General features: G+C 42.4%; 1 protein-coding gene across 2 annotated transcripts in view; it reads left to right on the plus strand.

Moving 5' to 3' along the window:
* The window catches only part of VLDLR (very low density lipoprotein receptor), a 31,246-nt gene extending 20,227 nt beyond the window's left edge, over window positions 1–11,019 (plus strand). The window contains exons 5-19 of one of the 2 annotated variants that reach the window (XM_012737349.3): window positions 87–458; window positions 563–685; window positions 773–895; window positions 1,319–1,438; window positions 1,544–1,669; window positions 2,155–2,326; window positions 2,841–3,059; window positions 3,909–4,027; window positions 4,632–4,771; window positions 5,109–5,250; window positions 7,314–7,460; window positions 8,258–8,341; window positions 8,667–8,747; window positions 9,482–9,651; window positions 10,362–11,019. In XM_012737349.3, coding sequence (XP_012592803.1) covers window positions 87–458; window positions 563–685; window positions 773–895; window positions 1,319–1,438; window positions 1,544–1,669; window positions 2,155–2,326; window positions 2,841–3,059; window positions 3,909–4,027; window positions 4,632–4,771; window positions 5,109–5,250; window positions 7,314–7,460; window positions 8,258–8,341; window positions 8,667–8,747; window positions 9,482–9,651; window positions 10,362–10,397 — 2,174 coding nt within the window. In that variant the 3' untranslated portion in view covers window positions 10,398–11,019. The remainder of the gene's footprint in view (window positions 1–86; window positions 459–562; window positions 686–772; window positions 896–1,318; window positions 1,439–1,543; window positions 1,670–2,154; window positions 2,327–2,840; window positions 3,060–3,908; window positions 4,028–4,631; window positions 4,772–5,108; window positions 5,251–7,313; window positions 7,461–8,257; window positions 8,342–8,666; window positions 8,748–9,481; window positions 9,652–10,361) is intronic. The other variant, XM_012737327.3, reaches the window with a different exon arrangement.
* Window positions 11,020–12,128: the final 1,109 nt, after the last annotated feature.

A 12,128-nucleotide genomic window follows, 5' to 3' on the forward strand; every position in this document is an offset into this window, starting at 1 on the left:
AGATCCACATATTAGACTTTGGGACAACAGTCTTAAAAGGGCCGGTCCTGATGCACTTTCAGTGGGCATGCTCTCTCTCTCGCCAGGCAACATAACATGTAGCCCTGATGAGTTCACTTGCTCCAGCGGCCGCTGCATCTCCAAGAACTTCGTGTGCAATGGCCAGGATGACTGCAGCGATGGCAGCGACGAGCTGGACTGTGCCCCGCCCACCTGCGGTGCCCACGAGTTCCAGTGCAGCACGTCCTCCTGCATCCCCATCAGCTGGGTGTGCGACGACGACGCGGACTGCTCAGACCAGTCGGATGAGTCCCTGGAGCAGTGTGGCCGCCAGCCCGTGACACACACCAGGTGCCCCGCCAGCGAGATCCAGTGCGGCTCTGGCGAGTGCATCCACAAGAAGTGGCGATGCGACGGGGACCCCGACTGCAAGGACGGCAGCGATGAGGTCAACTGTCGTAAGTAGCTCTCTGGTCGGCGTGGCATGTCCAGCTCTCTTCCGCGGGTCAGCGGGGACAGTTTGGCTGGCGTCGTTCCAACGGGGTGTTCCCTCCCTTTGTAGCGTCTCGGACCTGCCGACCCGACCAATTCGAATGTGAGGACGGTAGCTGCATCCACGGCAGCAGGCAGTGTAATGGCATCCGGGACTGTGTGGATGGTTCTGATGAAGTCAACTGCAAAAACGGTAAGGGGCTCTCCTGGGTGGCCGGGCTAGAGGTTGCCCGGGTCAGAACCCACCAATGGAACTTCTCTTCTGTGTTTCTCTTTGTAGTCAACCAGTGCCTAGGCCCTGGGAAGTTCAAGTGCAGAAGCGGGGAATGTATAGATATCAGCAAAGTATGCAACCAGGAGCAGGACTGCAGGGACTGGAGCGACGAGCCCCTGAAAGAGTGTCGTAAGTGAAGGGGTTGCTTGAGTACAGAGCGGGGAAGGTTCACACGATCCGACGTAGCTAGTGCCATCCCGACCCTGCATGTTGCCTGGTGAAACTTTTTAATGAACTGAAGTTCAATTACAGAATTAAAAAAATTTTATGACGTAAAAGCCCAGGCAGTGACAAAAGAGTTCATGGTTTAAGCTCTTTTAAGATAACCGATCAACAAGAGAGAAACTTGACTACATGCTGGTGGCCAACTGGTAACTTGCCGAGGAGACCATCTACCTTCCAACACAGATCTATAAAACAGGATTAGGTCTAATCAGGGTTTGACCAGGCCAACTAGATAAGTTATCACAAATAAGCCCGAGATTTAAATGTGAAAGACAAATACCAATTGAGAATAGGTTGTCAAGTGACTTTGCTACGTTTTTATTCCAGATATAAACGAATGCTTGGTCAATAACGGTGGATGTTCCCATATCTGCAAAGACCTAGTTATAGGCTACGAGTGCGACTGTGCAGCTGGGTTTGAGCTGATAGATAGGAAAACCTGTGGAGGTGAGTGGAAGAAGAGAGCCGGGGCCCTGCGGGTGAGGGGAGAGGGCAGTGTGTACATCTGGTAAGGTGTAGGAACAGCAAGACTAATTCTAATTTCCCTCCTAGATATTGACGAATGCCAAAATCCAGGAATCTGCAGCCAAATTTGTATCAACTTAAAAGGCGGTTACAAGTGTGAATGTAGTCGTGGCTATCAAATGGATCTTGCCACTGGCGTGTGCAAGGCAGTAGGTAAATGGACTTGGACTGGTGTTGCTCTGGTACCTTTATGAGTAAGTGCTTATGAAAGGTACAGCCAGTGACTACAGTAGTCAAACTAAATAGGAAGTAGTCCTTGAGAGCAATGCTACTAAACTCAGTGCAGTAGCGTAGGTTAAATAGCAAATCTTCCCCCTAAACATCTGCCTTGGGCATTCCTTTTGCATACGATACCATGACCAGGTTTGCTTACTTTCCGCTTCCACAACTTGAGTGCAATTCAAATAAGTTAACTTCTTTGTCAGCCGCCCTATCGTTGAATGCTGTAACCCCAGGACTGCCTCCCTAAACGGTGGGAGGTGCTCACAGGTCCCAGGGGCAGGAACTCCGGGACAGGTACTACTAAGGTGTTCAGCAGTACCTTTACTGTTTAAGTGCTCCTCTGTTCAGAGGAGGTGACTTAGAAGGACCTTGCCTTCTTACAGCAAAACTAAGTAAACTCGACTTCTGTCTTGCAGGCAAAGAGCCCAGTCTAATCTTCACTAATCGAAGAGACATCAGGAAGATTGGGTTAGAGAGGAAAGAATATATCCAACTAGTTGAACAGCTAAGAAACACCGTGGCTCTCGATGCTGACATTGCTGCTCAGAAACTCTTCTGGGCTGATTTAAGCCAAAAGGCCATCTTCAGGTAACTTTCAGTTCCATTCTTGGTGTCTTGACATAAGTCATTGTCACTGGGCCTGTGGGAAGGTTTGAAGGAGCTTCTGGCTCTAGCCCCCATCTGGCATCTAATTACCTGGGAACATTAAATCTAACACTAATTCTTTATTAAATTGTTATCAATTCCTAATTAGACACTAACAATGTGTATGAAGTAATAGATGGTTATAGCTGTAAGACTGTATCATATGATATCTTAATTTCTAATATTTTCTTTCCCTATAGTTAACTGAGAGCTGTACATTGTTGGTACAAATAGAAATGGTAGTGCAGCCTTTTCTTAATGCAAACTATAGAAACTCAGATGATGGCTAATGAAACAAACAGCTTCACTTAGAATTTTATTGTTCTTGTGTATAGAAAGCATATCAGCAACTAGATAACTTACACAATTATTATCATCAGTAAGCAGAAAGTCCCTTGTCCAGGCTCTAATTAATGGTGTCAACCTCTTAAATTTCTTGTGACCTATTCTGTTTCAGTGCCTCAATTGATGACAAGGTTGGTAGACATGTTAAAATGATCGACAATGTCTATAATCCTGCAGCCATTGCTGTTGATTGGGTGTACAAGACCATCTACTGGACTGATGCGGCTTCTAAGACTATTTCAGTAGCTACCCTAGACGGAACCAAGAGGAAGTTCCTGTTTAACTCTGACTTGCGTGAGCCTGCCTCCATAGCCGTGGACCCGTTGTCTGGGTTTGTACTCTCTGTTTTCCATCACGTAGCCTTTTGTATGTTATCGGCGTAGGTCAGGAACTTTCCTCATACCTGAATTGGTACTATTGAATAAAATCCCAAGATATATCAGCCCCCCACTACCAAGAAATTTCTGGTTCAAGATGTCAGTGGGGCCACTGTTGAACAACCCTGGGATGGCCTCGTCTATATGACAGGTCTCCCCTGACTCCTGTACAGCTGACTGCGGGGTGACATTCACAAAATAACATTTTTTATTTGGTGTATACCAAAAGCTGTATCTGAACCTTTTGCCAGTGATATGCAAGTGATTTTTAATTTTTGTCTGCGTTAGCTCTGATCAAACATTGCAGGGATTTTGGTAACCACATTGCATCTAAAAGTGCAAGTTGTCTGAACGTCCAGTTGAAATACTTACCTGAGGTGTTTTCCCTCAATTGCCATCAAATAACAGGCAGCTTAGGAAGTTAACTAACGCTGTAGTGATCGTAGTTGGCCCCCATTGAAGCCTCGTTAGAACACAATCAGCCAGCCCCTACTATAAAATTTAAAGGGATAGTCATCTTTCACTCCTCAGAAAGAATTGGCCTTTTAAAAAAGAAATATAACCTTGTGAGTAAAATTTAAATGTCAGATGGATATAGATTATTATTACAGTCAACAATGAGCTTGCAGATTGTTTTAGTGTTAAATTTTATTTACCCGTAATTTAGACCTTCCAGTGTTACTATTTGTCTCTAGAGAATAAATCTCTTGAGTTTTCTGTTCACTCCTTAAACATTTGTTTCAAGCTACAAGTTGCATTCCTTCTAAACCTTTAAGGATTTTTTCTGATTTAATTCTTTCCAGCTTTGTTTACTGGTCCGACTGGGGTGAGCCAGCGAAAATAGAAAAAGCAGGAATGAATGGATTTGATAGACGTCCACTGGTGACAGTAGACATCCAGTGGCCTAATGGGATTACACTTGGTATGTATGTCCTTCCTTCTCGACTACCAATGCGACTGTCTTCATAGTGTTGTAACTTACCTCCACAGTTAATTCCGGGCTGCAGCAGATGATTCTCTGGTTCCTTCTATGGGAGGAATTTGGGATGAGAATGGAATAACACAAGTGGAATTGTAGACTTAAATTTCATGCTCCACAATTATGTGTTTGTTGTCCATTGGACCTGAAATATGTGATATGAATTCAGTGAATCTTGGGGACTGCCATACTGACCAAATATTCTGAGCACAGGTGCCTTAGCATTTCCTGAATTGCAAGCTTACAAGAGTTTTCTTCTGGCTCTTTGGGGGAGAACAACAAATGGTAGCCTCTTTTAATGTTTTCTGTAATGTGAGGGACATTTCTTCAGTCAGTTGCCATGAGAATCTTAGGCACCCCTTTAGACCCCAGAAATGAATGCAGGTACAGATTCTGCATGCTGCTTCAGAAGGTTTGTGGGACCCCTGTTAAGAAACCCTTCTGGAAAAGGAACCATGAAATTAGAATATTGAATTCATCAGATATTTTAAATGGAAGCCAGAGCAGTAATGGCTTATCATACAGTGACAGTTCTTTTCCTACCTAGACCTTATAAAAAGCCGTCTCTATTGGCTTGATTCTAAGCTGCACATGTTATCCAGCGTGGACCTGAATGGCCAAGATCGAAGGATAGTACTGAAGTCTATGGAGTTCCTAGCTCATCCTCTTGCACTAACAATTTTCGAGGTAAGATGTGTGCCTCACATCTAAGTGTATACCTGTGAGTAACCACAGCACTTTGGGGAAAAGAACGAGGTGTAGAGAGAAGGAGGGAAGAACAGAGGAGCATGACTTGAGGAACTGCTTTGTCTTAAAACCTGGTACAAATTAGACACTAATTCTTCAAAGCACTTCAAAAAACCTGAACTTGCTTCTTTTGTAGTTTTATATCCGATGTCCTTCCTAGATCAGCATTCAATAAACTTGGTCCATTAAGTGGCCAATAAATAATGATGACCTTAGTTAGATAATGACTTGTGTTAATCCTGGGCATACATGCTGACTCTGGGGGGTTCTGTTTTAGGATCGTGTCTACTGGATAGATGGGGAAAATGAAGCAGTCTATGGCGCCAATAAATTCACTGGATCGGAGCTGGCCACCCTGGTCAACAACCTTAATGATGCTCAAGACATCATCGTCTATCATGAACTTATACAGCCATCAGGTACTGTGGGGAAAGTACAGTCCTTAATCCCCACTTCTCTATTTTTTTTCTTTCCTTTTTTATTTCAGCATATTATGGGGGTACAAATGTTTAGGTTATGTATGTTGCCTTCCCCCCAGAGTCAGAGCTTCAAGCGTGTCCATCCCCTAGATGGTGCGCATTGCTCTCAGTATGTATGTATATATCCATCCCCTCCCCGCCTCCCATCTGCCCGACGCCTGATAAAAGTTATTCCTATATGTCCACTGAAGTGTTGATCAGTGAAACCAATTTGCTGGTGAGTACATGTGGTGCTTATTTTTCTATTCTTGTGCTTCACTCAGTAGAATGGGTTCCATCTCTATCCAGGAAAATACAAGAGGTGCTATATCACCATTGTTTCTTATAGCTGAGTAGTACCCCATGGTATACATATACGACGTTTTATTAATCCACTCATGTATTGATGGGCATTTGGGTTGTTTCCACATCTTTGCAATTGTGAATTGTGCTGCCATAAACATTCAAGTGCAGATGTCTTTTTTATAGAATGTCTTTTGTTCTTTTGGGTAGATGCCCAGTAATGGGATTGCTGGATCAAATGGTAAATCAACTTGTAGCTCTTTAAGGTATCTCCATATTGCTTTGCACAGAGGTTGCACTAGATTGCAGTCCCACCAGCAGTGTAGGAGTGTTCGTATTTCTCTGCATCCACACCAACATTATTTTGGGAATTTTTGATAAAGGCCATTCTCACTGGAGATAAGTGATATCTCATTATGGTTTTGATTTGCATTTCCCTGATGATTAGAGATGTTGAGCATTTTTTCATGTTTGTTGGCCATTATTCTGTCACCCACTTTTTGATAGGGTTGTTTTTTTCTTGCTGATTTTCCTGAGTTCTAAATAGATTGTTATCAGCCCTTTATCAGATGTGTAGCTTGCGAAAATTTTCTCCCATTCTGTAAGTTGTCTGTTTGCTCTTGTGACAGTTTCTTTGGCTGTGCAGAAGCTTTTAAATTTGATCAGGTCCCATTTATTTATTTTTGTTGATGCTGTGACTGCCTTGGGGGTCTTCATAAATTCTTTGCCTAGGGCAGTGTCTAGAAGGGTATTTCCAATGTTTTCCTCTAGAATTCTAATAGTTGCACTCCTTAGTTAACCCCCACTTCTAAGGGAAGCAGCGTGACACAGAGCCTGTTGAGTGGCAGTGGCTCTTTGGCAACTCAGCTTTCTTTAGAATGGAACTTTTGCCCTCGGGTACCTTACCTCAAACACTTCATATTTGGTGTTTCATCTCTTATTTCTGGCATCTTAGTGAATTAGCTCCATAACCTCAGTTCCTACCTTTCCCCAACCCCCAGTGTCAGCTTTCATTTCTGTTTCTTCTATGCCCCCTTAGTCTCTTGCTAAGACTATTTGCACTAGCTCCCAAAGCAACTTCTGTTCCACAAACTTTCTCTACTGTTAGTTTGCTAGAGTTGCCCTAGCAAAGTACCACAAACTGAGTACCTTAAACAACAGAAATTTATTGTTTCACAGTTCTGGAGGCTGAAAGTCCAAAGTCAAGGTGTTAGAGCCTTCCATCCTACTCCTCAGAGCCGTTTCAGGCATCTCTTGTTGGCTTGTAGTTGTCTATCATAATGCCCACCTTCCCCTCTGACACATCTGGTTATATTGCCTACTGCTCAAAACACCTGGCTGGTCCTGCTTAAGTGCAACCTTCAAACCTCCCTATAGCCGAGTTCCCTTCTACTTTATAGGAACAAGTCAAGACAAAGCCAGAACATGCTTGGTTCTCCTTCCTCTGAGCCTTGGACCATAGTGAGAGCCAATCCTGGTTCCTCACCTCCCTCCCCCACTTCCTCCTTTGGCACCCTTCTGTCGAAGATAGAACTTTTATGTTCTACCTCTAAAAAGCCCCTTCGAATCTGGTATCCTTAGAGCACGTGGCCCATACCTGTTCTTCACGGATATTGCTCTCACTTGAAGATTTGACAGAAGTTTAAGCTCCTTGGAGATGAGGGCTCGTAGCAGGGGGCTCTGGAATACCTATTTTAAAGGACTTTTTTTTCCCTGACTAGGTAAAAATTGGTGTGAAGAAGACATGGAGAATGGAGGATGTGAATACCTATGCCTGCCGGCACCACAGATTAACGACCACTCTCCAAAATATACCTGTTCCTGTCCCAATGGGTACAATCTCGAGGAAAACGGCCGAGAGTGCCAAAGTAAGGCTTTTTGCATTTCACCCACATGCAACAGGCAATATGATATAAGACATTAGCTACAAAAACTGGCCTGGCTTTTAACTAATCCTTTGAATACATCTGTGAACATACCTGCTGCATGCCAGGTGTTCGTGTTAGTTCTTCAGAAGTGACTTTTAACCTATTTAAACATTGTATATAGTTTATAGTTGACTTAAGTGTCCAAATACCTCATTACCAATTAGTCCCATAACACCACAAAGTCTTCATGTTTTCCTCCAAGGAAAAACTGAAATCATGCTTAAGGCAGGCCACGGCTATGGGAAACCTCAGCTGAAGACACTAATTTGAGCTCACAGTTGAACCAAATTTGCATTTTAGCCTTCTGTCCTTAGCTTTTGATTAAGTAGCAAATTAAACTTGCTTGTTGTGATCTAGGAACTCATATGGCTTTTATTAGCTTAATTTGGGTCATGGCAGGGACCAGCTCAGTTTATTGAGAAAGTAGTTGCAAGACAGTCTGGAACCATATGTCCCAGAACATCTTGAGAACATTTCTTATGGCTCCCAGGAGACTGGGATATTGTTTAGAGGGGTCATTAAGTTGGCTGTCCATCTGTTCTGGCCCGAGTTTTACGTTATCTCTATTTTTGTATGAAGACTGCTGTTTTTTTTTTTCCCCAGCATATTATGGGGGTACAGATTTTAAGGTTTCAATAAATGTCAGCCATACAACTTAGTTCAGCAGTGGTTTGTCTGGACTAAACAGCCACTCTGGAAGGTTGGGATTAACCAGGTGCTTGGTTTTTATAATTCAGGTACTGCAACTACTGTGACTTACAGTGAGACAAAAGATACCAACACAACAGAAATTTCACCAACTAGTGGACTAGCTCCTGGAGGTATTGGGTTCAGTACTGCAAACGGTTAATCTCAACTAACAGCCACACTTTTTGTATCTACTGCTTAAATATAATAATTAATGCAGCCTTCAGCTATTATTAGTTCTGCCCCTGATGGGTAACCTGAAAGTCTTAGCCTGACCTATTAAGGTTTCTGTTAGAAACCTGTCAGTGACATGACTATTTTAGCATGTGACTCAAATACTTCTAAGCCACAGTTGTTTTTGGTATACAATTGTAGTGCATCCTGAACATCAATATTGGGTGCAAAGGTGTGAAGTTCTCCACCTGCTGGGTGAATTCAGATCTTTTTATTCCTCTGTAGGGATCAACGTGACCACAGCAGTATCCGAGGTCAGCGTTCCCCCAAAGGGGACTTCTGCTGCCTGGGCCATTCTTCCTCTCTGTAAGTAGATTCCCTACACATCTCGATTTGATAAACTTCTTAGATGCCAGATGGGCAATTCTTGTTCACCAGCCACCCCTTACACTGTCATAGCACTTGAGAGTCTGAATTACATTCTTTTCATCCCCTACACAGCGCACTAAGTTAACGTGTATGCTTTCCTCTTTGGATGTATCCTTCGCACAATAACTGGCAGTGATAAAGCTTCAATTACATGAAAGGTGTTTATAAAAGGGAATAAGTCAGGCTAATAAAGCCAAGTCAAAACCAATAAAGAGTCCCTTTAGTGTACTGGTCTATTCCCTTTTGAAATATGTGTAATGGCTTCATACAGAGGAGATGCTTAAATGCTTTCCTGAAGAGTTGTAGGATTTGCAGAGAATAGATTAAAAGTAGTTAAGATTCTTTAAACCTAGGGGAAAGTTCCTTTAAAGCTATTATCAGACATCCAAATTCTGAGGGACTTTGCTGTAATGGCTTCTGTCTTAAGTTAGATTTCAAGCTTAGCTAACACACTAGGACCACCTGAGTGGCTCACCAGAAATTTCTGAAATTTTAATTCAGTGGGCCTGGGGTGGGGCCCAGGACTCTACACTTGCCTGGATGGCTGTGGCTAGCCCAGCTCCCATGCATAGGATGATAGAACATGAAATTTTTATTAGTGTCAATTACCATGGAATCCTGATCATCACCTTTTACTAGACCTATGTCACTTACCCTCTAACTTTTCTCAGTGCTCTTAGTGATGGCAGCAGTCGGTGGCTACTTGATGTGGCGGAATTGGCAACACAAGAACATGAAAAGCATGAACTTTGACAATCCTGTGTACTTGAAAACCACTGAAGAGGACCTCTCAATAGACATCGGCAGACACAGTGCTTCTGTCGGACACACATACCCAGCAGTAAGTCCGCTTTGTGTCTTTGCGCACCGTGACCTGGAGTGAGACTTTCTGGAAAGGAGACCACTAACTGGAGGTAGAGCTACCTGGGCTAGGAAGAGCCATTAGGATCATGGGGTCACCAAACACTTCATCTACTACCTGGACATTAAATAGTCTAGCCTGTTAGAATATAAATCAGTCATTTGCTCAGCATCAGACAGAATGGCAAATGGGTCATGGAAATGACATGTAAATATTACCATGAACCAAGTAGCTTCCTTTTGAACTGTTAAATCCATTGCCTACTGGATACTAAAAATGAAATTATATTATAAGTAGGGAATCACATACAGGGGAGTTGGCTTAAAGTCAGTGTATTTAGTAAGAGTCCCTAAATGAAGAAAAACATCTCATCCCACCTTTCAAGCTCTCTGGAAAAGCATGGAATAGTGGGCAATCCAGGGTACACTTGTATCTTTCATGTTTTTCTCTATTCTACTTAATGATCATAAGTCTTAGACGGAATTAGTCACACTGTTTTCTCTCTCTACCAAGCAGGTATAGTTGAATTCAAGTTAAATGCATGAACTTAATATTGTTTTGTATCTGACTTTCCTTATGCGTGCATTAGGGTCTTTGAATGCCAACTAAAATGCAAGGTCCATCTTAGAGACTAGAGTTGCCACCAATGAGTGATCGCCAAGCTCATTTCATATTTTTCCTTTCCACAGATATCAGTTGTAAGCACAGATGATGATCTAGCTTGACTTCTGAGACAAGTCTCGACCTTTGAGGTCTAAATCCATAATATACCCCATTGTCAGAATGGTAACCGAACCAGCAGCTGAAGTCTTTCTTCCTCCCGTCTGGAAGAACATCAAGAAATCTTTGCGTGGATCAAGCTTGTGTACTTGACTGTTTTTATGTTACTTTTGTAAATATTCTTGTCCACATTCTACTTCAGCTTTGGATGTGGTTACCAAGTATCTATAACCCTTGAATTTTTAAACAGTATTGCCACCTCTGGCCAAATATGCACTTTCCCTAGAAAGCCATATTCCAGCAACAAAACTTGTGCTATAGTGTATACCACCTGTACATACATTGTATAGGCCCTCTGTAAATATCCCAGAGAACAATCACTATTCTTAAGCACTTTGAAATATTTCTATGTAAATTATTGTAAACTTTTTCAATAGTTGGGACAATGGCAATAGGATAAAACGGGTTACTAAGATGAAATTGCCAAAAAAAAAAATTTGTAAACTAATTTTGTACTTATAAATGAAATCTTTGACCTCAATGGAGGTTTGCAAAGACTGAGTGTTCAAACTACTGTACATTTTTTTTTCCAAGTGCTAAAAAATTAAACCAAGCAGCTTAACCATGGTTTGTGCCTATTCCTCTAGGATGAACTCCCATAAACAGCCTGGATAGTATCAAGTGTTCTAACTATATATGTGACCTACAGTTCTTGATACACCTATAATTGGGCTAGTTTCTCTTACTAAAAAAATGAAGTCCCATTTAACATTTGTTTCCCCAATATTTCTCATTTTGTAAAAGAAGCTAGCTTAGTCTATACCTAGAATTCCTCTTGCTTAGAGGATAGTCCCTTTTCTCGTTAACTTGTTTCCTGATCTTAGAGGTATGTGCTAAGATTTCTATGAATTCTGCTTCATATTTAAGTCTGTTTTCCATGTTTTGTCATTCTGTATAGGTCAAGTGCCTTCTAAGGCGTAGGAAAGGGCTTGCTTCTTATAAAGGCCTAGACTGTCTTACCGTGAGGATGAGCGATGCCGTTCTTGAGCATTCTAAGGCAGAGTTCTCACTGTGGTCCCAGGAACAGCAGCATCCACTTCACCTGGGAACTTATTAGACATGCAAGTTCTCAGGTCCCAACCTAGACCTACTGAATCAGAAACCCCGGGAGCAGAGAGGCTGAGGAATCTGTTTTCTTAAGCCCTTCAGCTGATACTGATGTAAACTAAAATTTTAAAGCCACTGTTCTAATGTGACTTTATGGAGAATTATAACATCTCCCGAATTTTTAGTCTGGCAGGGATAGGACAGATTCTTAACAATGGATGATTTGGGGAACGTATGGTATAAAGAACAGATAAGGATTTTGTGTAGAATAAAAAGTAGCACGAGGAGTTGGGTCAGTTTTCTACTAGGTGGCCCTTTCTTTCTGTAAAGTCTCAGGAAGCCTGGAAGCAAAGGGAGACACAAGGCTTGAAGCAATGAGTGCGTGTTCTATGTCCAAAGTGAGGCGCGGGGCATTCACTGCAGAAGGTACAGCGATTCCTCTGGGCTTAAATAACTCACCGACACAGCAGCAAGAGGATGAAGAGATGTTTTTGAGCAGCTGCATGGACCAGTGGCTGACTCGTTTCACTTGCATATGGAATATAAGGCAGTTAACATCTTGCTTGTGGCTTAGGCAAGGAAACCACTAATCCAGATGAAGGGGAAGTTGATTCTATCATCTTGTTTAA

Source organism: Microcebus murinus, chromosome 12, assembly GCF_040939455.1.
Source record: "Microcebus murinus isolate Inina chromosome 12, M.murinus_Inina_mat1.0, whole genome shotgun sequence".
In the NCBI taxonomy this organism is placed as follows: domain Eukaryota; kingdom Metazoa; phylum Chordata; class Mammalia; order Primates; family Cheirogaleidae; genus Microcebus; species Microcebus murinus.